Here is a 25,291-nt window from a genome sequence, read left to right on the forward strand (position 1 = left end):
AATGCACTTTGGAATCGAGATGCTGAAGTGTGTTCTGGCCTACTAGACAATGTAAGCTATCTAATCTTGCTTTGCTCTGGATCTTTCGATTCCAGCGTCCTGTGGTAAATGCATTTGGATAATGAATCTTGTAACCTGCAGACATCAGGTCGGATGTGTACAACAAATTGAATCCAAATATTCGAGGTAGAGGAGAACCTTTGCACTAATCCTTGCATAATGGCTGTAACTGGGAAGGCACCACTTTTTACTTCTGTTAATTTGCTTTTTTTTAGGTCCGTACACTCTTTGTCAGTGGGCTTCCTATGGATATTAAACCACGCGAGCTATACCTTCTCTTTCGACCATTTAAGGTAAGGGATTAATTATTGTTGCATGTATACATGTTGTCTAGCTTGGAATCTCCAGAGTAGCCTCCCCCGGTTCTGAATTTGAGCAGAGCAGTCCTTTAGCTTTGAGTTTAGACTGGAGTTTTAGGGATATAAATATTGATCCATGCAGTGCACTTTCTATGTATTTGGCAGTTGTGCAATGGTTTTCCCTACTCATTGGCACATGTTAGTATACCAAAACTTCATGTACTCTACCAAAACTTCATGTACTCAACCCCATGTTCCAACTGCTTAAATAATTTATTCAAGGGAGATGGTGTTGAAAGTGCTGATGATTCCATGCTGTTTTTCCTTTTTAAAATTTCACAACTTTTTTTGAAACTGTCTCATAATCAAACCTACAAATTCTCCTTTTCTGCCAGTCTGGTTAACCTCGTCACCTAGTGTTTAAAGTCTCTGGCAAACTTGACATTTCAGTTGAGGCGCTACAATTTCCCTCCTTGGGGCTAAGAGCTGTACAATTTTGTTTTCCTCCCTCACTGGGCGAAGGATGGAACATGCCAGTGTTGCTGCTAATCACCACCCAGTGTGGTCTAAGATCAGACCTGGGCTGTACTATCCACTCACTGGGTGAATAGTCTGCCAGCATTTTCTCTCTGACCTCCTGGCCACCAACCCCTCAAACTACCCAAAGAGTTGGTACCTTTCAAGAGAGAACTTTAGGTGAGGGGAGAATCCCATTATTCCTGAATTGAGGTTTGCTGCCATGGAGCTGCATTTAGTATAAATATTGCAAAGCTCGATCATGGGTACCTATTTTAGTGCAAATAGTATGTATTTTTGTTAGCATTATGGTTCAATGCAAAGCCTGCAGAATAAAATATCTTATTGTAGAATAGCAGCTTCAATTATTTGATAACTGACAAGATCTCAAATCTTGCACGTTGTAGAAAACTCTGCCAAGGGAATATTTTTCTTCTAGAGCAAAATTAGAATGGCATGTATAAACATGTTTGGTTTTTAATTACAAGGTGGATGGAGGTGGTCTCTTTCCTTCCACTCCACTGTCGCATTTGGTTTCCCTTCCCTCCCATGGGGCTGTTTATTTTTGAGCCTGGTTTCTGAAGACTGGTGCTGGCTTATGTAAGGCCTCTTCCCGCAACTGTCATCCTCTTGGCTGAATGTCTTGACGTCCGTCTACTTGGCTGACCGGCATGCAAGAGTTTTTAATCAACTGAAATTTAAAAAAAAAAAAAAAAAATCCAACTGGTTAACTTGAATTATGGCTTCTGGTAGCCATAGCAACAGCTGCCAATCAATAGCGGTTTAGCTTGTGTTTTTGTAGAGCGCCTTTAACGTTTGGAGTGCTTATTAAGTGGGATCCCCCTCGAGTTTATGGTACTTGACACTTTCCTAACTGTCTTTAAATCGGATCCATAGGCTCACTTCAGTCCTTTCTTTGTGGCATCTTGACAGGCTTATCAAACAAAAGGCGTTTGTTTGGTCGGCTGGTGTTGCACAAAGACCAGTAAGGCATCCTTGGTGTAATCTGTCTGCTGTACTGCTACATGAAGCAATGCATCCATAAGTAGTTTGGTAAACTTTGCTTACCAGCTTTGTGGGCTGTTTGACAAATGTTCTTGCACAAGACTGGAAATTCCCATTGTTCACTGTAAAGCTATTCTATCCGAGCAAAAAACTTTGCAGGCAGAGGCCATAAATGTAACTGAGTATTCCAGTCGAGGATTAATTTGTTTTTCCAAACTCTCATCTGTATAATGTTTTGCTGTCTGAGTCTACTCGGCAACTCTTGTGCTGTCAAATGGTTTTGTTCTTTTATTAAACTATCTTGTTGCCTTTTGCAACCTCAGGACATCCCAAAGTGCTTTTGGAAGTGCAGCTACTGTTGTGATGTAGGGATAGATGTCAGCCAATTTGCACACAGCAAGATCCCACAAATGGCAATATGGCAATGATGAGCAAGTGTTTTAGTAGTGATGATGGATAAGTTGGCCAAGACACCAGGCAGAACGCACCTCCCTTACTCTTCGAATAGTGCCATGGGATAACCTGAGCAGACGGAGGGCCTTGGTTTAACATCTCGGCCAAAAGATGGCGCCCCTGGGATGGCAGGAATGACCTATGAGGAGAGATTGAGTCGATGGGCTTGTATTCGGTGGGGTTTAGAAGAATGAGGGGATCTCATTGAAACTTATAAAATTCTAACAGGACTAGACAGACTAGATGCAGGAAGGATGATCCCAATGGCGGGGGAGTCCAGAACCAGGGGTCACAGTCTAAGGATAAGGGGTAAGCCATTTAGGACAGATGAGGAGGAATTTCTTCACCCAGAGAGTGGTGAACCTGTGGAATTCTCTACCACAGAAGGCTGTTGAGGCCAATTCATTAAATCTATTCAAGAAGGAGTTGATATATTTCTTCAGGCTAAAGGGATATGGGCAGGGACAGGGTACTGAATTTGGATGATCAGTCATGATCTCATTGAATGGCGGAGCAGGCTCGAGGGGCCGAATGGCCTACTCCTAGCTTCTATGTTTCTATGCCTCCCAACAATACAGGACTCCTTCAGTACTGCACGGGAGTCTCTGCCTAGATGTTTGTGCTCCAGCCTCGAGTGGGCTCTGTGCCCACAACTTTACCAGAGTGCTACCACCAAGTCAGGGTAGTTTTTTTATTAACCTCTATCTAAAAACAATCCACTTCCTTCCTTGCCCACCCCCCTCATAGTAGGGGAGGACAAAAGAAGCCTTGGGTGGCCCCCTACTCCTTAACCTTAAAGCATTGCATTAGCCTATGCAGCACCTAACCTTAAGCTATTGCAATCAACTGGTCCACTATAGGAACTGCCACAGCCGTGCTTAGAAGTAGAATTAAGTAAAAGTCAAGTGACTGGCTGCAAAGTCTTGGGTTGTGGTCAGTGGGTGATTTGTGCAACAAATCGTCAAGATGACATTTATAAAAACTTGAGACCAAACCTGCAATTTAACTGCACTTGGTTATCCAACTTTGCTTTCATTGGGTTTAAAATCTAGAAGTGTGCAATTAGTCTAGATTCTAGGATAGCTTAATTAGAATCTGTGTTCCATACCATATGCCTTCACTTTCAGATCTAGCTTCACTTTTTTTTAGAGATTGTATTTTGGAAGTCTGACTAGCATTGCAAGTTTGCCTATTTAATCTCAACTGGCACTAAACTAGTTAAATTCAGTTATAATTGTACGTACTTCACTTTGAGAAGTACTAACACTTTTTTTTTATATTGTATAAATTCCATTATTGCAATGTTTTCCCCCCACAGGGGTATGAAGGGTCACTGATCAAGCTAACGTCCAAACAGGTAAGCTTTCTTTGACTACAAGCTTGCTTGGCATGAAATTGTTCTGCGTATCCAAGTATCTCCATAACTTCACCTCAATCTTCCCTGAAGTAGTTAAGGGATTTTTTTTTAAAGGAATCCCAATCTCTGGGTTTCTGATCTAAGCTGCTACTCTGCTCGGGTAGATTCTAAGTTCCGAGCAGAAGTAGCACAATTTGAAGCCTGTGATTTATTGTAGCATAACTTGTCCAACCTGCCATTCCTAACTTAATGACACACCCCCCACCCCCCCCCCCCCCCCATCAAATTTTACAAAGCACCATATCTTGGTTGCTAAGATTTCTCACTAAAGCTTTTCTTTCCCACTTGTGGGGGGGGGGGGTGGGGGAAAGGGGGTGGAAAGAAATCTACTGCCTTGCAAGATGGTCACTTACCCAAGAAATGGCATGAAAGCTTTATGAACAACGCATTCTTGACTTGCATGTGATTTAAATCCTCAAATGTGATATTCCCAATTTATAGAGGGGATATTGTCAATCTTGCCCTTTCAGTATTTGTGGGTGAATAGAAATCTCAAATTGCCAGCAGGATATTGGTGGAGGCTTCAGATATGGAGGGTAGAGCAAGGTCCTGCAGAGGTTTATGGACAGGGTTGTGAATTCAGTGTAGGTTTTCAACAATGAATCAGAGGGAGTGTGTGAAGTTTAAGTATGATATTGGACAAGTTGAGTTTATGGGGGTGTGCTGCAGGAGTAGTTTTAGTGGTGGACAATCTTGTAAGTGCAAGAGGTGGTATTGCAAAAGTTGCGCCTTTTGCTATTTCACTTGGTAAGTATTTCGCCACTATGTACAAACCCCTCAACATTCGCCATTTGTAGTTCAGGTTAAAAGCTTGTTTACAGGTGCTTTAGAAAGCTATTGCAAAGCTCACGTTATGGATGAATGGTATTTGAAATCTGCTTCGTTAAACTTTACCAGTGACCAAAGTAAGGCTACACTTGTTCCCAGCAGTCCAAGACCACCTGTTCTGCACTGCCAAGCAATGAAAAGGCAATGTATCCAACTCCTAACTACAGGATTTAATTCAGCATATTTTATATCCCAACATTGCCCATCCAATGTAGCTCTGAGCCTCTTGACCAAAACCTAATGCAGCCAAATAGTTGAGCATATCTTGATGGTTCTTCCTTGGTAGATGTAATTACTCTGTTTGGACTATACCTGGACTCCTACACCCACTTGCCTGGTTTGCTAAACCTGTGTATTGCACTAAAGTTAATGAATGTGTAACCTTCCATTGACCCCCCAGAGATCTGCTGGGGGTTTCTGCTACTCATTTACAGTCCTGGCTAATGGGGCAGTTAAGCAGTAGAATTGCAGAAGTTTAAATCTGGCAATGATTTCTTGGGAGTTTACATTCTTCATTTAATATTGGACACATGCTGGCCGGCAGTGCGGAGGAAACCGATCACTCGTGTAATTGGGCCGGTTGAGTTTCATGGCCTGGAGTTTCCGCCAAGTTGTGCTGGTTTTTTTGGCGCAATTCGGCCAAACCAGTGCAAAAGATCGAGGGCGTTTCAAGCACACATTCCATCTGCACAAATCACATCTGCGACCTTTGAAGCCTGGCCACACCACCAGATTGAATTATCACCATTGTGAGTTTCCACTAATTGTGCCCATTTGCAGGCTTTCAAAGAGGCTCTTAAAATTTTGTTTAGGCACCTTAATTTTATTTACTAAAACTGACTACTGTACAAAGCAACTAGCAAATGATTCTGTAGTTTGTAATTTCAGTGATTTTTAAAATCTGGTTACTCGCAGGTATTGAACTAGACACACTGATAAAAATGCTTATTTTTGTGATAAACCCATTTTCAGCTGTATTAATAAAACTGCACCAGTTACTGCTTGTTAAATATTTTTAATGCAAAATTTTTAATCTACATTCTAAAACTCTGCCTGATTGCATTGGTTCATAGGATCATAGAATGGTTACAGCCTGGAAGAAGGCCATTCGGCCTGTTGAGCCCATGCCGGCTCTCCAAGAGCACTTCAGCTAATCCCACTCCATTGCACTTTTTTTTTCTTTCAGGCATTTGCCCAACTCCCTTTTTGAAAGCTGTGATTTGAGTCTGCCTCCACCACCCTTTCAGGCAGTGCATTCCAGATCCTAACCACGCTGCATAAAGTTTGTCCTCATGTCGCCTTTGGTTATCCTGCCAATCGCCTAAAATCTGTGTCCTCTGATTCTCGACCACTTGCCAATGGGAACGCTCTCGCTCTCTCCCTTGTGATTTTGAACACCTATCAAATCTTCTCTGCTCTTAAGGAGAAGCATTGGAGAGGGTGCAGAGGAGATTCACCAGGATGTTACCTGGGCTGGAGCGCTTCAGCTATGAAGAGAGACTTGACAGGCTGGGGTTGTTTTCCTTAGAGCAGAGAAGGTTGAGGGGGGACCTGATTGAGGTGTACAAAATTATGAGGGGCGTAGATGGAAAGGAACTTTTCCCCTTAGTAGAGGGGTCAATAACCAGGGGGCATAGTTTTCAAGGTAAGGGGCAGGAGGTTTAGAGGGGATTTAAGGAAAAACATTTTCATCCAGAAGTTGGTTGGAATCTGGAACTCACTGCCTGAAAGGGTGGTAGAGGAAGGAACCCTCATCATTCAAGAAGCATTTAGATGAGCACTTGAAACGCCATAGCATACAAGGCTACGGACCAAGTGCTGGAAAATGGGATTAGAATATAGGGCTTGATGGCTGGCGTGGACACGATGGGCCGAAGGGCTTCTTTCTGTGCTGTATAACTGACTCAGAACGACCCAGCTTTTCTACTTTGTAACTGAAGTCCCTCATCCATGGAATAATTCTTGTAAATTTTTTCTGCACCTTCTCTAAGGCCTTCACATCCGTCCTTGGACACAGTGCTCCAGTTGAGGCCGAACCAGTGGTTTTTATACAAGTTCTTCATTTCCACGCTTTTGTACTCTATACCTCTATTCATGAAGCCCAGGATCCAGTAAACTTTAACTGCTTTCTCAACCTGCCCTGCCACCTTCAATGATTTGTTCACATACCCCCAGGTCTCTGTTCATGCACCCCCTAAAGGATTGTACCCTTTTTAGTTTATATTTCCTCTCTTTGCAAATTGCCAAATGCAAAATTTTCCAATAAGCTTCAGCTGGATCTTGGTGTAAAAAAAAAACTTCTGAAAATGAGCACAGATTGTGGCCAAAGTGGAAAACATTTGGCCTATGTTTATAGATATGAACTGAATATTGTAGAGTTTTACAAAAGACTTGATGGCCCCATGTATTAAATGAGGATTTTTAGGCTGGTTGTAATTTCAATAACAAATTGGGACAATTCAATACACCTACGTTCATATTATGCTATGCTTTCCATCGTGTTCTTGGACTTTGCTGCTTTTCCCCACGCTGCACCTGTGGGGGGGGCCCCCCCCCCCCCCCCCCCAACCTGAATACAGGAAACTCTCATTTAAACGGCACCTAAATATCCAGAATTCTCTATTAACCGGCAAAATTCTCACACTGAAAACAACACCTCAATAACCGGCAATGTTGCCGAGTCTGAGTCTCCCGCGGTGGCAGAGTTAGTCAGTGGGGGTAGTTCTCCAAACTGCCGCTACTCTGCTTCTTGGCGCTGTCGGAACACCTCAATACCCCTGTAACAGGAGTCTGACTCTCCCGCGCTGCCGGTGGTCTCTTCTGATCCGCCATTTTACAGGGGTACTGTGTGTCTCCCACGCTGCTGGTAGTCATTGCATTGCATTACCCTCAACTGGCAGTACTGTACTTAATCAAGCATCTTCCACCATCCATTTAACACAACATTCTGTAGGTGAGTACCCAACTACTGTATACTGCACATTTCTTGATTTAAAAAAAAAAAAATTTCTTTGTTTAAAAATAGCCTCGGTAGATAACCCTCTGTCATCTGGAATTTTTGATCAACCGGCAACACATCGGTGCCGGATACCAGAGTTTCCTGTATAGCAGCAAGTAATGGTACGTTTCACCAGCTATTGGCTGACTTGCTGCTAGTTTTCTAGCTGTCTCTCTGACGTCTTTCAGAGGACACATCTGACAGTACTGCAGTGTAGCATTGACCAGAGTTATGTGCTAGAGGCCCATGTCAACCCACTACCTTCTGACTCAGATTGGTGCCACTGAGCCTGGGTTGGCACTGCTCCTGTCGCACTTCAGGCCACGAAGGGCCAAAGAATAAAAAGCACCTTGAACGTGGGCAACTGTTTTCCTGAAGGGGGTGTGGTCATCCTAGGTCAATCTCTGCTGTAACACTGGCCTCCTTGACTTTATCAATATGCAAGTAAAATAAATCCTTTTTGGCCTGTAGCAAGTGCAACAATTGGGAACTCACTTTGCAGAACTTATCTTAAAGAACATGTTCTAATCATTGAAATTTACAGCATAGAGGGAGGCCATTCGGCCCATCTTATCTGTGCCAGCTGACAAAGCTATCCACCCTAATCCCACTTTCCAGCTCTTGGTCCGTAGCCCTGTAGGTTACGGCACTTCAAGTGCATCAAGTACTTTTTAAATGTGGTGAGGGTTTCTGCCTCTACCACCCTTTCAGGCAGTGAGTTCCAGACCCCCACCACCCTCTGGGTGAAAATATTCTCCTCCACTCCTCTAATCCTTCTACCAATTACTTTCAATCTATGCCCCCTGGTTATTGACCCCTCTGCTAAGGGAAATGGGTCCTTCCTATCCACTCTATCTAGGCCCCTCAATTTTATACACCTCAATTAGGTCTCCCTCGGCTGCTTGTTCCAAATAAAACGACCCCCAGCCAAACCACAATCTTCCCTCATAGCTAAAATTCTCCAGCCCAGGCAACATCCTTGTAAATCTCCTTTGTACCCTCTAGTACAATCGCATCTTTCCTGTAATGTGGTGACCAGAACTGCATGCAGTACTCTACCTGAGGCCTAACTAGCGTTTTATACAGTTTAAGCATCACCCCTGTGCTCTTGCCTTGGCTAATAAAGGCAAGTATCCTGTATGCCTTAACCACCTTATCTACCTGTCCTACTTTCAGGGATCTGTAGACATGCACTCCAAGGTGACAGTTACTGGCTCATTCTACTTTAGCTGGCCACCAGCATAACAAGCCAATGACACTTTTTTTTGTTTCATGACACACTTCACGTAAATTAAGTCTTCACTCTGGTCCAACTTCAAATTTCAGGCTACACTTGCACTAAAACTGCAACAGTTCCATATGAAGCAAAACTTGACTGGCCAGATGGTTGCATTTCCTTTCAAAACTGAATTTTTATGTAAAAATTCTAGATACAGTGCTTAATTCTAGGTATGATTGATTATCTCAAACAATGAGAGAAATTTATTATCATCAGCCAGAAGTTGTTCCTGTGCAGAAATCCCTAGGTGTTTTGGTCCTTCTAATCGATGCGGCAAGTAACTTGCTGTAGCTGCTAATCTCCGAGCAATGGTTTAGTTTCCAGGCAGTGCCTGTACTGGCTAGAGCTACCTTCTGCCCACTGGGGGATCTCCAGTTTGCCCAGAGCTCCTGGCTGCAATTTAGAATTGCTTGTTATTTCCTGCAGAACATGGCTTCCATGACCAAGCCTGTACTTTGTGATTTTGGTCCGGTATACTGGAAGGAACAATCCTTCTAAAATTGTGCTTTTGAACATGTGTAGTATTGCACTACATTTTCTTTCAGGAGGTTTCGCCATTGCAAAGATCAGACAAGCATGGAGATAAGAAGAATGAGAGGGGATCTCATTGAAACTTATAAAATTCTAACCGGACTAGACAGACTAGATGCAGGAAGGATGTTTCTGATGGCGGTGGAGTCCAGAACCAGGGGTCACAGTCTAAGGATAGGGGTAAGCCATTTAGGACCGATGAGGAGGAATTGGGGGCAACTCATTTAGGACAGATGAGGAGGAATTACTTCACCCAGAGTGGTGAACCTGTGGAATTCTCTACCACAGAAGGCAGTGGAGGCCAATTCATTAAATATATTCAAGGAGTTAGATATCTTAAGGCTAAAGGGATATGGGGAGAAGGCAAGGACAGGGTACTGAATTTGGATGATCAGTCATGATCTCATTGAATGGCGGAGCAGGCTCGAGGGGCCGAATGGTCTACTCCTATCTTCTATATTTCTATGTACAGGTGTACAGGCAAACTGTACTAGAAATCAAGAGCTTGGATTCAAGCCCTCTCCTTGTGCAAACCAAAATACCTTGTTTCATACTCTTGTTTCACCATGGGGTATGAGTCAGTTAGCAGCTTTAATAGGAGGCCAGGATTCCACTTTGATCTAAAAGCAGCTGCCTTTTTTGGGCTATTCTCAGCAGCTTATCCTACAAAGTGAGTGCACTATTTACCGAGCCATCCAAGGTACTGTCTGGCAGTCAATTGACGGGTGACTCATAGTTGAGCAGGAAGTGTTGTGGTAGAACAACCCTACTTGCACTCAAAATGCTCCCCCTGCCCCCCCGCCAAGAAGCCAAGCCAGCAAACCAGATGTGGATGTCTCCAAGAATGTGGTAACCTTTTTTAGTAACGGTATAATTAGCTTCCACTTTGAGTGGTGTTTAAAAAGCACTTAACTGTGGACAAACATTCCAGTTATTGCACGTCACTTGGTTTGTTTAGCATCAATTTTAGAGTTGGTGCCCAGGTTGTCCAAGGGATCTCCTGAACCAGTTTTTTAAATTCCCAAATTAACACTACACTGGAAGTTGTACTCCATGTAATGGCAAACCCAAGCTGAGAGGTCAGTCTGCTTTAACAGTATAAATCACTGGATCATACAATACAGGAGGAGGTGACCACTGGATCATACAATACAGGAGGAGGTGACCATTCAGTCCATGTCTGTGCCGGCTCTTTGAAAGAGCTATCCAATTAGCCCCACTCCCTTGCTCTTTGTCCATAGCCCTGCAAAATCTTTTCAAATGTATATCCAATTCCCTTTTGAAAGTTACTATTGAATCTGCTTCCACCACCCATTCAGGCAGTGTGCTCCAGAACATAACTTGCTGCAATTATGTTAAATCTCTGTCCTCTGGTGGTTTTCACCCTGTCTGTCAGTGGACATGGGTTCTCTATCAAAATTTGAGGTGTTTTGATAATGTACCCTTTTGCCTGCAAAGGGTTGAAGGTGTGACCCAAATGACTGACTGGCAACTAATGAGAGTAGATATTTTTCTTGTCCAAATTTGTGCCAAATAGCAAATGCAAACTCTTTGCTTTTTCTATGGACCTTTGCACACTCTTTCTTGGCAGTTGAGTTGGTTTAACATGGGGTTCAAATGAGTTGGTGCAACTTTCAATGCAATTTCTCTGCTCAATGCTGAAAATGCAGCTGGGGTGTTCTCCATTTAAGAATAATATAGAACTACAAGAATAAATCTTTGAAGAAGCACAGAGGCCAGTTTGCACACCGCTAGTCACACAAACAGCAATAAATGACCACATAACTTATCTGTCATAGCTGAAGGATGTATGTGGCAAGGATAATGCCTCTGCTCTTCAAATAGTTCCATGACTTTTTTAATATCTACTTCAGAGCAGACAAGATTTAACATCTCCTCTGACAGGTGATGGTTTTTCAAAATTTTAGGGGCACCAGGCTAACATTCTATTCACACTTGGCCTCCAGGTTAAAATTGAAACAAACATAACTTATTGACCATTGTGTGGAACTTGCTTGTCCTCCCTGTTGCTGTCTGATTTTTAGAATCCCATTGCTGATCAAGTGAATTTGTATGGCATTCTTTTACAATGAGCCAAAGTGTCAAATAACTTTCCAAAGGTATGTCTCACTTCTACTATTGGTGACCCTTTAATGATAACCTTAGACTAGATATTTATACACTGCCCTTGGTACTACACTGAAGTGTTAGCTAGATTAAATACTCCAATTTCTGGCTTGAAATCACACCCTTGACTTGGACAAGAGTGCTTTCAAGTCTGACTCCATTCACTTCTGGATCTGGACTTCCTCTTCAGGCCCTGATGCATTCCATCCATTATGCATGTATAGACTTTGACATATTGCAGACCGTATTGGATTTAACTTGATCCAAACAGTATCATCGCAGCAGATAAGTTTTTTTTACAAAAACAGATGAAACGAGAATGATCCAAGTGCCTCTTGGCCTCCTGTGTTACGATTTATGGGATGGATTGAGATGGGAGACTTAAAGCCTAGTTTTTGGCATAATCCACTAAGCTGTTGATGCAAGATTGCATGCTTGAGCTGTTGAGTTGAAGTAGTGGCCTGTTTGCAGGACTGCTGTCTGCAAGTGTATAATGAAAGTGATCTGCAAATGTAAATTGGCTGTGCCGTCAACTTGCTGTTGCCATGGTGTTGGTGGGTGTGGTGCAGGTGTCTACCCACATTATCCATTGACTTCCATGAGTTTATTTTCTACATGGTAACAGTGGTGCATTGTGCAATTATGTGGCACTGCTGTATTCTCTGGTCACTTTTTTAAAATTCTGGATGGGAGTATTTGTTCTGCAGCTTTGTTTCTGGTGAAACTTATATTGCACACTTGAGCATGAGCCTAACCTTATCTGGTGTTGTGGGGAGAGGGTTGATCACCTAGAACCATGGTGACTTTTGGGCTTATGACCAATCCCATTACACTTAACAGTTGGCTGCCCCACCCCAACCATGCCACATTCCAGCTATGCCTGGTAAGGGTGTGGTAGTGTAGCAAATCAATGCAGTGGCACAATGCTGGACCACTGGCAGAGCAGTGGGCTGGGGAGGGCTGAAGTCTGGAAGGCCCAAAACTTAAGATTGCTCCTAAGAGTACTGGGCCAATTCTAGGTAATGGTTGTTTTATTTCTACTTAACCAGGATTTCCCCCACTCCCAACCCAGCTGCATAACCTTTGCCCAGGGTTCAATATCTTAAAAGGAGACAAGAGTAGAAACTGGATAAGTGTACTAAAATTCTGGATAGGTTCTATCTGAGCCTCAGTTTATTTTTTTCCAATATTCAGTTCAATAAAACCATGTGAGCAATTGTCCAGTCTCTGCTACAGACACAACTCGCCACCACTTCAAGATAGACATGGAAGGGTTTGGATTGCTTGAACATCCTGATTTCTCCTTGAACTATGAAATCAGGCCAACCTTTCAGTGAATTGACCAGACTATCTAGTCTAATGATGGGAGGTGATCTTGTACCAATTGTATTACAATCTGAATTTCAATAATCTGCAAAACAGAACAGTGACTTTTGAATGGTCTAATTAAATTCCAAGAACACTATGTTGAAAAGGCTTGTGTTTTTTTTTTTAAAGCCTGATACCTCATTGTCCATCAGTGATTCTTGAGCACTGAATCCAAGCTATATCTCTAACTCTGCTAGATTTCTGTGGTTTCTACTTTTCCAGGATCTAAAAGTAACAGTATAGAGTGCACTAAAATAGAAACCTAAATGGGCAGGAAAAGACCAGTTGGTCCATCAAGCTTGCCCCCTTCATGTTTAGAGCATTATGATGAGGCACCCCCAACCATGTCATCTCCTGGGAGGGGCAAAAAACCTTGGCCAATAAGAGCAAACATTTTTTAACACTGACCACCTCTGGCAACTCCAGCCTCCCTCAGGCAGGTGATTGCCAGTCCAGGAGATCACATTGACTATGCATATATTTACTGTTGGTCCACTTACCTTTTTTGTTTGATGTGATCTCTGTCCCAGCTAAGAATTGGTCCCGGGAGTCGGCACTCGCCACAAGCTGGCAACACCTTCCTGAGGCTCTTTCTCTGGGGAAACTACGAACAACCAAACATCTAGCATGTAGTTACTGTTCTGGCGGTTGCTGCAAACTGCATCTGAATTGGCACACACGTGGGCTCTAGCGTTTTTTCCAATGTGAATATAGTGGTGCTGGTAACTCCATTCAACTGATCAGTATTTCAATAGATCTACTGGATGTGATTTTTGGTGTTTTCTGCTGTGAGGGATGCTATGTATGGTAGAGCAGGCTTAATGCCCACTTCTGCCAACTAGCTGAAAATTCAGCCCAGATTAAGCCAACAATTTCTCTCCACCTGTAAGGGTTTTGCATGAGTTTCTGTTCCTAGTTGGCAAGGTGAACATAGTAATCTAATACAACCTTTGGTATTCTTGCATCCTGTAGTGGGGCACTCGTGTGTGCCTTTTTGTTCATTTGAAGTTGAGCTATATTGGAGGCAGTGAAGGGAAATTCTCCATGTGTGTGACCTGTGATACTGGCACTAGGGTGACAGAAAATTCTACTTTTATTTTTTATATATTCATTCACGGGATGTGGGCGTCACTAGCAAGGCCAGCATTTATTGCCCATCCCTTGAAGGTGGTGGAGAGCTGCTGCCTTGAACCGCTGCAGTCCATGTGGTGAAGGTACTCCCACAGTGCTATTAGGGCGTTCCAAGATTTTGACCCAGTGACCATGAAGGATCGGCTGATATATTTCCAAGTCAGGATGGTGTGTGACTTGGAGGGGAACTTGGAGGTGGTGGTGTTCCCATGCGCCTGCTGCCCTCGTCCTTCTAGGTGGAAGAGGTCGCGGGTTTGGGAGGTGCTGCCGAAGAAGCCTTGGCGCGTTGCTGCAGTGCATCTTGTAGATGGTACACACTGCAGCCACGGTGCGCCGGTGGTGGAGGGAATGAAGGTTTAAGGTGGTGGATGGGGTGCTAATCAAGCGGGCTGCTTTGTCCTGGATGGTGTCAAGCTTGAGTGGTGTTGGAGCTGCACTCATCCAGGCAAGTGGAGAGTATTCCATCATACTCCTTACTTGTGCCTTGTAGATGGTGGAAAGACTTTGGGGAGTTGCGAGGTGAGACACTCTCTGCAGAATACCCAGTCTCTGACCCGCTCTTGTTGCCACAGTATTTATGTGGCTTGTCCAGATTCTGGTCAATGGTGACTACCCCCCCCCCCCCCCCCCCCCCCCCGGTGGTGATTCGACTCTCTTGTTGGCGATGGTCCTTGCCAGGCACTTGTGTGGCGTGAATGTTACCTGCCACTTATCAGCCCCAGCTTGAATGTTGTCCAGGTCTTGCTGCATCTGGGCATGGACTGCTTCATTATCTGAGGAGTTGTGAATGGCACTAGACACTGCAGTCATCAGTGAACATCCCCATTTCTGACCTTATGATGGAGGGAAGGTCACTGATGAAGCAGCTGAAGATGGTGCACCTAGGATGCTGCCCTGAACTCCTGCAGTGATGTCCTGGGGCTGAGCTGATTGACCTCCAACCGCCATCCTTTTGTGCTAGGTATGACTCCAGCCAGGAGAGTTTTCCCCCAATTCCCATTGACTTCAGTTTTACTAGGGCTCCTTGACATCAAGGGCAGTCACACTCTCCTCACTTCAGGAATTCAGCTCCTTTGTCCATGTTTGGACCAAGGCTGGATTGAGGTCTGGAGCAGAGTGGTCCTGGCAGAACCCAAACTGAGCATCAGTGAGCAGGTTATTGGTAAGTGCCACTTGATAGCACTAGATGACACCTGCCATCACTTTGCTGCTTGATTGAGAGTAGACTGATAGGGTGGTAATTGGTCGGATTGGATTTGCCCAGTGCTAAGCCATCCTTTCGCTTTTAGCCTCGTGATTGCCTATTTCAACCTGACCTATGGTTACTTTGACAGCAATTTGCTTTTTATATATTGAACAGAAAATGCTGACAATACTCAGCAGGTCAGGCAGCACAGAAATCACAGAAACCACACAGTGCAGATAGAGGCCATTTCGGCCCATCGAGCCTGCACCGACACATATCCCACCCGATCCCCGTAACCCCACGTATTTAATCCCCCTAACACTAAGGGCATCTGAGGAACAGTTAACATTTCAGGTTGGTGACCTTTTCAGAAGTGGGTTCTGACCTGAAACGTTGACTGTTTCTCACCACCGATGCTGACTGAATATTTTCAACAGTTTCTTTTTTGCATTTCGGATCTCCCAGCGTATGCAGTCTCTTTGCCTTTTTATATAAACTGCTCCTTATTAGTGCATTCCTAGAATTCCAAAGCATCGCTAAGCCCATTTCCTAAGCAAGATAACATTGGCTCTGCATTTGAGGGGAAGTGTGTGCTTTGCTTTCTATGCCAATGTTTTATTTGGGATGTCACTTTTTTTTAAATGGAAAGCTTGATTTCCCCCCCCCCCCCCCCCTCCTCTGTCACCAAGAACATATGGATCCCTTGCTTGCTGTAGTATTATAATGACCTCTGTACCTAGGGTTGCTGGCCCACCAGGAACTAAAGGTCATTGTCGTGCTGAAAACAACCCAGGAGAGAAAAATCATAGGGGTATTTGAAGAAAATGTTTTGTTACATAAAGTATTGGTAGGGGGAACATAAATGGGAGCAGGAGTAGGCCCTTCGAGCCTGCTCCACCATTCAATGAGATCATGGCTGATCTTCAACCTCCACTCCGTTCACTGGCCCTATCGCCATATCCCTTGATGCCCTTACTAGTCAGAAATCTATAACTTCTGTTTTGAATATACCCAATGACTGAGCCTCCACTGCCCTCTGGGGTAGAGAATTCCAAAGATTCGCCACCCTCTAGAAATTTCTTCTCATCTCAGTCCTGAATGGCCTACCCTTTATCCTGAGGCTGTGGCCCCTGGTTCTAGGCTCCTCAGCCAAGGAAAACATTCTCCCAGCATCCATCTTATCAAGCCCTGTAATAATTTTGTATGCTCCAATGAGATCCCCTCATTCTTCTGAATTCATGAGAATACAGGCCTAGTTTACTCAATCTCTTCATACGGCCATCCTGCCATCCCAGGAATCAATCTCTTGAACCTTTGTTGCACTCCCTCTATGGCAAGTATATCCTTCCTTGGGTAAGGAGACAAATTGTGTACCATCCTCCAGGTGTGGTCTCACCAAGGCCTTGTATAATAGGATGGGGGACCTATTGGGTGGTTCTCGACTTGTCAAAGTTGGTTTGCTTTCCAATTGGTGTGGGAAGGATTGATGTTGGGTGAGCAATGACTGGAGCATTGGGATGGGCAAGTTGGAGACGGGTCAGGTGATGAAACATCCAGGAACCCATTCCAATCCAGTTTGGCAACAGTACCTGTACCTGCTTGGGGGGGGGGTCCTTGCAGTCTCTAGTTCAAGGGGAAGGAAGGAGGATTAAAATGGAAGAATGTACAGAACACTAAAGGCCCTACCCATTGGTATCTGGATTAGTGATTAAATGCTACACCAATATATTCACCAAAGCTTTGTATCAATGGGGACAACCTTGAATTGCTGTCTGCCATGAATGCTTATTTGCCAAGACCGATAAGGTCTCTCCAAGTATCTTTAGGTGAAATCAACTGACTGCATTTAACATTATGGATAGGAACTGAGTGTTTGCAGCCAGTGAATGGACCAGAACACAACTAACCACATTTCAAATTCCATGTTGATCTGCACTTTTAAAAATCAGTCTGTTTTAGTAGATTTTACAAAGTTACTAACTGCTCCACAAAGGGACATTCCAAGGATTGCAACTGACTGTAGATGGGTTGTTGTATAATAGCAATACAAAAAAAATAGTCCCAATCACTGCTAAATGGAATGCTTTGGAAATTTAGTTGATTAATTTTCAATGGTTTAAAGTGGTAGGATTGGACTTAAAATTAGAGCTAGGGTGATGTCAGGAAGCACTTGGTGGAAATATGGAACTCTTCCCAAAAAAACTAAGGCGAAGCCAATTGATTTCAAAACCTTTCTTTTGGGCAAGGGTATCGAGTGTTTTGGATCGAAGACGGGTAGATGGGAGTGGAGATCCAGGTCACCATGATCTAGTTGAATGGCAGAATAGGCTCGAGGGGCTGACTAGCTGCCTCTTTCCTATCTAATCTGCCAAGTACTAAATTAACTAAGTACCTTTTGGGTTCATGTAGTTAAGATGGCTGTGGCCAATTTGGGCAATACTTTTTTTTAAAAAAGACACTTGAATTGCAAGTGCTTAAATCAGCAAAAACCAACAGGAATTCCCAAATAATTCCATTTTGGGCAACATTGCGACTCCAGTCCAGGATATACATAACATCAATGGTTTTGATCACAGTAGGGTGAATATAAATTTGCACAAAACCATGAGTCTTGCCAATAAGAGAAATACTAATTTGCATGAATACTTGAAGTACTTTCACAGCAAACCTGTACAGAACAAAGGATTATACAGATGTCACGATGCAGCCTTGCCTTCACTTGCTAAATGTAGCCTTTAACCAATATTTGAGTGAAAAATTAATTCCAGAGAATATCTCTTTCCCACAGCAACCCTCTGAACAATCGGTATGTGTACATTAAATGTTGCAGACCTAAATCACTAATTCTGTGCAGTAGACTTCAAACTGCCGGTTGGGGAGTTTTGAAACTAGATGCTTGTCAGATTTTGACCAGCTAGTGATGTCAAGCCTGTGGATTATGAATAACTTCCAGTATTACATTTGCATTTTCTAGAAGATATTGATGGCATCACAGTTGCTAAAATATTAAAGGGTGGGTAGGTGGAAGTGTTTTCCAGTAGAAAGCAACATTTTGCATCTGAAACATCGATCTCAAACTTTAGCTACGTGCGATATAATTGAGCCAAACAGAGGCCAAGTGGAACTGTTTGTATAATAGCTGCTAGTTCTGAGTGGACAGGAAAAAGGCTCTACCTAAAACCAAACTTAATCTGATCAAGAGCAAAATACTGCATGCAGGGCATCTGAAATAAAAACACAAAATGCTGGAAATACTCAGCAGGTCTGAGAGCTCTGACGAAAGGTCATCGACCTGAAATGTTAACTGTTTCTCTCCCCACAGTTGCTGCCTGACCTGTATTTCCAGCTTTTTGTACTTAAATTTTTTTTTTTTTTTAAATAAAAAAATAAAAAAAATAAAATAAAATCTGATCAAGGCCATCTAGTTAACTCCTCTATGCTGACTGGTCAGGTGCTCATTGTTTAAATGCAACCCTGGTTTGAACAAACTGTTAAGGCTGACCCTGGTAATAAAGTTCCTCCAGACAAAGATTGATGGTGCTATTCTCCACATTCCCCCTCCCTGCTACTGCAGGTGATTGCATGGTAAAGCCAGTCATTTCTAACCAGGGTGTTCTTCAAAGGGAAGTGAGGGAAAGTCTGGTCACTTCAAACTTGTATGCATTTTGGTTAAAAGACTAGTGTAAGTATTGCATCAAAGGAAACTTTGAACCCCAGGTCCAGATAGATTGCATGCTCATGGTGTAGTTAATTGAAATTGTACATATTTTGGCAGACATTTTTAAGGAATCCTTAGAAATGGTAACATGAGAACATAAATAGGAGCAGGAGTCGGCCATTTGACCCTTCGAGCCTGCTCCGCCATTCAATAAGATCATGGCTGATCTTCTACCTCATCTCCACTTTCTTGAACTATCCTCATATCCCTTGATTCCCTTAATGTTCAAAAATCTATCAATCTGTCTTGAATATACTCCGACTGAACCTCCACAGCCCTCTGGGGTGGAGAATTCCAAAGATTCACCACCGAGTGAAGAAATGTTTCCTCCCCTCAGTCCTAAATGGCCAACCCCTTATTCTGAGACACTGACCCCCTGGCTTTAGACTCCCCAGCCAGGGGGAAGCATCTACCCTGTAAGAATTTAATGTTTCAATGAGATCACCACTCATTATTCTTAAACTCCAGAGAATATAGGCCTAGTCTACTCAATCTCCTGCCTGAGGATTGGAGAAAAGAATATGATGCCAATCTACATAAAGGAACAACTAGAAGTACAGACTAGTCAGCATGATGGTCATTGTGGGAGTATTGGGTGTTCTGTAGGTCCAACGGTTGGACAAGGAATTCCGCATGGCTTAATGGGATCTTTAGGGTCAATCACCAAACAGAACTTCAACAACGGCAACTAGGCGGATGTGTTAAATTTCAGCAAAGCTTTTGATGCCCTCTAGGAGATTGATCCACAAGGTTGAAAACCACTGTACAGGTGTCAAGTGCTTCTGAATTGGATGAAAAACTGGTTTCTAGGTGGTGCTGGATCAGTGTATAGGTGATTGAGGTTTCATGGGCCTGGATAGAAAACCAGTTTGCAGATGATTTCCCCCCCCCCCCCCCCCCCCCAAACAAACTAGGAATCACTTAAGTCAGGAAACAAACTCTTCACATGCAGAAGCATAAGGATGACCAGAGCTAGGTTGACTAGTGGAAGATGTCACCTTAATATGGGCAAATGTGAATTTGAGATTCTCCTCTTAAGGATAATCAGCAATACAAGTTCAATGCTATTCTACAGGAGAAGGCTTTAGGACAGCTGGTACAGATACTGGAGCAAATCAGCTGTGTTTGGCAGCAATAAAGAGCAAATGGGATATTTTAGGTTGTTCAGCCAGAGGAGTTGAGCACATCTCTAGATGTTGGTCTATAGGGGAAATCTGCATAGCTTTATGGAAGAGATTGTGCCTGATGGGTTTTTAGGGTTTACCATCAAAAAAGCTTCAATGAAAGGAACTGGGCAGATGTTTTAAATTTCAGATGCCCTGCAGGACATTGGTTCACAAGATTGAAACTACAGCATAGGTGAGTGCTTCTGAAGTGGAAAATGGAATAGTGCCAGAGGACTGGCAGACACTAATCTGATTCCATATATATATATTAAAACTTTGGACCAATAGCTTAATGTTGGTGATGGGAAAGAAAATGGAATCTTCAGCAGTAATAGATCAGCACAGATTCCAAAAGGGAAGGTCATGCTTGACCAATCTTATTGAAATCTTTGGAGAAGTAACTGGGTAATGCAGTAGACATAATATGGAAGAATTTTAGAAATTCAACTAGAAGGTACCTCAGACTTGTGACAAGAGGTCAGAACGTGAGGTCAGAATGTGTGGAGTCAGGACAAGTAGCAGAATGGATAGCAAGCTGGCCACGAGTAGGGGGGGTTAAAGGTAGTTACTCGGATTTGAGAAGTGGTGTTCTACAAAGATTGGTGCTGGGACCACTTGGTCTCCATTTACATAAATGATTTGGACTCTGGAATTGGAATTTGCAGATGACGTCACATTGGGGGGTGTAGTTAATGGAGGACCCTGATAAAATACAGGACATTAAACTTGCAGAATGGATGTGTAATTGGCAAATTCAATATAGGTAAGTGCAAGGTAATACATTTTTGGTAGGAAGAATGAGGCCACATACTCAGAAAATGTGTCTAAATGCAGTAGAGGAACCAAGGGAACTGGGGTTACAGATCACTAAGTAGTGATACAGGTTAGCAAGGCCATAAAAAGCAAACCAAGCACTGGTGTCATTTCTAAAGCGATTGAATTGAAAAGTAATGTTAAACTTGTGTAGAACCTCAGTTACTTCACAATTGGGAGTACTGAACAGTTCTAAAGGATCGAGGCATTGGGGAAGGTGCAAAACAGATTTACAAGGATGATGCCAGAACTCGGGTTATACTTATTGGGAAAGATTGAACCAGCTGGGGCTCTTTTCTCTCGGGTTGACCTGATGGGAGGTCTTCAAGATTATGAAAGGGTTTGATAGGGTAGACATGGAGAAGATGTTTCCACTTGTGAGCAAGACTAGAATTAGGTCATAAAATACAAGGTAGTCACCAATAAATCCAATAGGGATTTCAGGAGAAACTTCTTTACCAGAGAGTGGTTAGTGTGACATGCTACCACAATAGTTGAGGCGAATAGCTTGGCTGCATTCAAGGGGAAGCCAGATAAGTACACAAGCAAGGAATAGGATATCTTGAGTGGGAGGAGGCTTGTGTGGAGCCTGGACCATTTGGGCCAAATGACCTGTTTGTATGAGATTTACAAAGTATTAACAAAGTACAGGCTCAAGTCCACCTGGGGTACTGGGTCACTAACAATATGCAGGCATTGGAGAGCAGCAAAGCAACCAAATTAATAATTAGGATTAGGCACCTGTAAGGAGAGGTTCCAGAAGTGGGAGAGAAAGCTTGATGTGCAAGGCCCTAAAAATGGACGGACTACAATATTTTAGTCAAGTTTTAAATGTGGGCGTAGGAAGATTGTAAAAAGCTTTTCAACTTGACCACTTTTACAGGTTGCATGGATGAAGGGGTCACCAAGGAGGTGGTGGGGCTTGTTTTTCTTTAGCATCTACAAATTCCAAGTTAGGCAAGTACCTGGAGATGAGCTTCTGACTCCCTCCCATCGAGATTGTCCAACTCTAGCTAAAGTCTGGCCTCTGCTCATCTGCTAAAAAATCTCCTCCATGCCTTTGTTACCTCCTAGACTTGACTATTCCGATGCTCTCCTGGCTGTGAGCTCATCCAAAACTCTGCCTGTATCCTAACTTGCACCAAGTCCTGTTCACCCATCACTCCTGTACTCATTAACCTATATTGGCTCCTGGTCTGGCAACACCTCTATTTATTAAAAAAAAAAAAAAAAAATATTTCCCAGCTTTGCAGCCCTCTGATCGTAGCTCTCCTCCAATTCTGGTCTCTTGCACATCCCCAATATTTGCTCCACCACTGGCAACCATGCCTTCAGTTGCCTAGGCCCCAAGCTCTGGAATTCCCTCCCTAAACCCCTCTCGCTACACCCAAGTCCAGAACATGGGGTCACAGTCTAAAGATAAGGGGTAAGCCATTTAGGACTGAGATGAGGAGGAATTTCTTCACCCAGAGAGTGGCGAACCTGTGGAATTCTCGACCACAGAAGGCAGTGGGGGCCAATTCATTAAATATATTCAAGAAGGAGTTAAATATATTTCTTAAGGCTAAAGGGATCAAGGGATATGGGGAGAAAGCAGGGACAGGGTACTGAATTTGGATGATCAGCCATGATGTCATTGAATGGCGGAGCAGGCTCGAGGGGCCGAATGGCCTACTCCTGCTCCTATCTGTTTCTATGTGCCTATTGCTCTTTAACCAGCTTTGGGCCACCTGTCCTAATCGCCTTGTGGCTTGGTGTCAAATTTTAATACTCTCTATGAAGTGCATTTCACTGTTAAAGGTGCTACATAAATGCCTATTTGATAGGATGAGGTTAATATTGCCTTCTCCTGTACATGGTCCCATTGTTATCTTTTTGTTAGATTTGCTTCAAAATGGGTTTGGCTGAACTTTGGTCTTGTTCATTTATGCTGTGCCTTCCATCCAGCTATGGTGCATAACAGCAGTACAACCCCCCTGAGGTTACTATTCCTGCTCAATATGTCCTAAACTAGATTTCAGGCTCTTTTGGGGCACAGAGCTTGCATAGACATTCTACCCAAAACATGTTCCCAGACCATCTCCAAGCGCTGCACAAATAAATTTAAGTGTAAGTGCAGCCACCTGTGTAAGCAAACATAACGAATTGTGCACATCCAAGACCATGTTTTTTTGGGTGGAGGGAGTAATATGGATCAGGGCATGGGGGAACTCTGCTCTACAAAGTGTCCTGAATCTTTTGTAATCAGTTGGGCCCTTCACTCTGTCCTGGACTGATTGGTTCTGGTAATCTTGGCAGTTGGTAGGTTGTGGTCACTGAACTAGAGCAACTGAATTGGGGTGGGGATCTAATAAATCCAACTGAAGATCTGTAAATTAAGGCTTGGTTCTGGAACTACAATTGAGCCAAAATTCTGCAAGGCTACAAGTGTTCAAAATATTAAGTGAGTATTTGGCTTGCAGCTGCTGAACTTGGAAGCTTTTGATTTTGAAATATAGTCTGAGGAATGAGTTCCAATGGTGCAGAGATGAATTTGATTTGACTTGCCATTTTCCAAGCTTTGCATTTTATTGGCTGTGAAATAAAAGCCATATGTCCAACGTATGGTTTCGGCTACTTGCTTTTCACCATCTAAATCTGGTGCCTAAAAGCAAGACCAATTTGATCAAAGCTTAAATGCACACTCTCACAAGCTCTTGATTCAAATACTTATTTGTGCAAGGCTTAACCTTCATCTTGGCCTTGAATAGAATCTCCCAGCTATGGGATGGCTATAAGTCATGTGCAAAACACCTTGCCAGCAATGCCTATGTCCTGTGAATGAATAAAAACAATATATTTAGGTGTAAAATTTTTCACTGCTCTAAGATGCTTAATGCAACAAGGTAGTCAAACTTTGCTTTGAGATGGAGCCTTTACCTTGGCCAGTCTTCAATTATCAGATTTGCTTCAGGTTTTTGTGTAACTTGTGTAGAATGACCACTGAGTATACTAGTGTTTGGATTTAAAGAAAATTACATCTCCCATGTACACCAGTCCCTCTAGCCTTACGTTGCAGTGGAACTGACCTGGATTCAATGTCTGTCTGTCTGGATTTTCTGTTGTATAAGGCATTACAAAATAAGCTAGCTCCGATGCCAAGCATATACAAGGTTATTCAACTGGCTTCTCCTTCTGCTTTCTTTGATTTTTCTCTCCCCTCCCTCCCCACACAGATGGACAGAATATCTAATTCAATAGATGGGATGTACTGTTTTTACCATTGATCATCTTGGCACAGCCTAGGAAGTGTTGCTTTGCAAGTCCTTGGCATGTCTGAGATACTGACTGGAGATAACTCACTAGCTATTTGCAGTGTAAACCAGGTGAAGACTGACTTGTCCCTAGGCAGGGGCACTATAGCCTGTGGTTTTCTGTCCACTAATTGTCCTACAATTTCATGAGCAGCTTCACTTGGTAAATCCAGTTCTCTTTAGGAGTATACCTACTTGCCACTCAACTCTCAATTGTGTGCAGTCAATTGCTACACTCTTTTATAACTTGTACATAAGCAGAAGGTGGGAATTGGGATTGTCCTGCATTTTATTTTCCAAGTACATCAAATGGATGTCTCTCTGTGATTTTTAATGTACATCTTTTGAAAGACATGGAAGCCAAGACTTTCCTATTGTGACTATAGGATGAAAGCTGGTTAGTCCTTGAACAACTTCAGATTATACTGCAAAGGATATAAAGCTAATTGGCTATAGTGATTTCAGCTTCCTGAAAGTTGAAAACCAGCACATATTATTTGTTGATCCTAAACTGAGGTGCATCATTTATCACTTTAAATTTCTAGCACTAACACTGGCTTTTTTATATTTTCAGCCGGTTGGTTTTGTTACATTTGACAGTCGAGCTGGAGCAGAAGCAGCAAAGAATGCGTTAAATGTAAGTACTGATCTAGACTGAAGACCGATCTTTGAAGGCATCCATTGAATAGGCTAGCTGAAGGAAGTGGCATTCCTATTGCTTTCCAATTTTGGAATACCTCCCTAGTTGGAAACCAACTTAACTGTGTGGCTATCTTCCCACATAGGGTAGTATTGCAATCTCCCTAAAGTGAGTGTCAATGGCACTGCCTTGAAGTGAGTTTTCTTCAACCTTTCTTTCTCCCTCACCCACCAACTTGTATTGCTATAACTCCTGTTTTAACATGGTAAAACATCTCCAGGTATGCCCTGCAACCCCCCTCCAATCTTAATTAGACAAATACTTGCAAGGATATACTTGCCATAGAGGGAGTGCAGCAAAGGTTCACCAGACTGATTCCTGGGATGGCAAGACTGTCGAATGAGGAGAGATTGGGTCAACTAGGCCTGTATTCACTAGAGTTTAGAAGAATGAGGGGATCTCA

At 43.1% G+C, this 25,291-nt stretch overlaps 1 protein-coding gene across 2 annotated transcripts in view; it reads left to right on the forward strand.

The window, feature by feature from the left end:
- Window positions 1–25,291, forward strand: part of LOC147097327 (RNA-binding protein, mRNA-processing factor 2a) — an 80,907-nt gene that overhangs the window by 25,533 nt on the left and 30,083 nt on the right. For both annotated transcript variants that reach the window (XM_085972202.1, XM_085972203.1), the window contains exons 2-4: window positions 276–353; window positions 3,652–3,690; window positions 24,763–24,825. In XM_085972202.1, the coding sequence (XP_085828328.1) occupies window positions 276–353; window positions 3,652–3,690; window positions 24,763–24,825 (180 nt within the window). The remainder of the gene's footprint in view (window positions 1–275; window positions 354–3,651; window positions 3,691–24,762; window positions 24,826–25,291) is intronic.

The sequence above is a fragment of the Somniosus microcephalus genome, chromosome 32 (genome assembly GCF_052327205.1).
Source record: "Somniosus microcephalus isolate GS21.2 chromosome 32, FLI_Smic_1.0, whole genome shotgun sequence".
In the NCBI taxonomy this organism is placed as follows: Eukaryota; Metazoa; Chordata; class Chondrichthyes; order Squaliformes; family Somniosidae; genus Somniosus; species Somniosus microcephalus.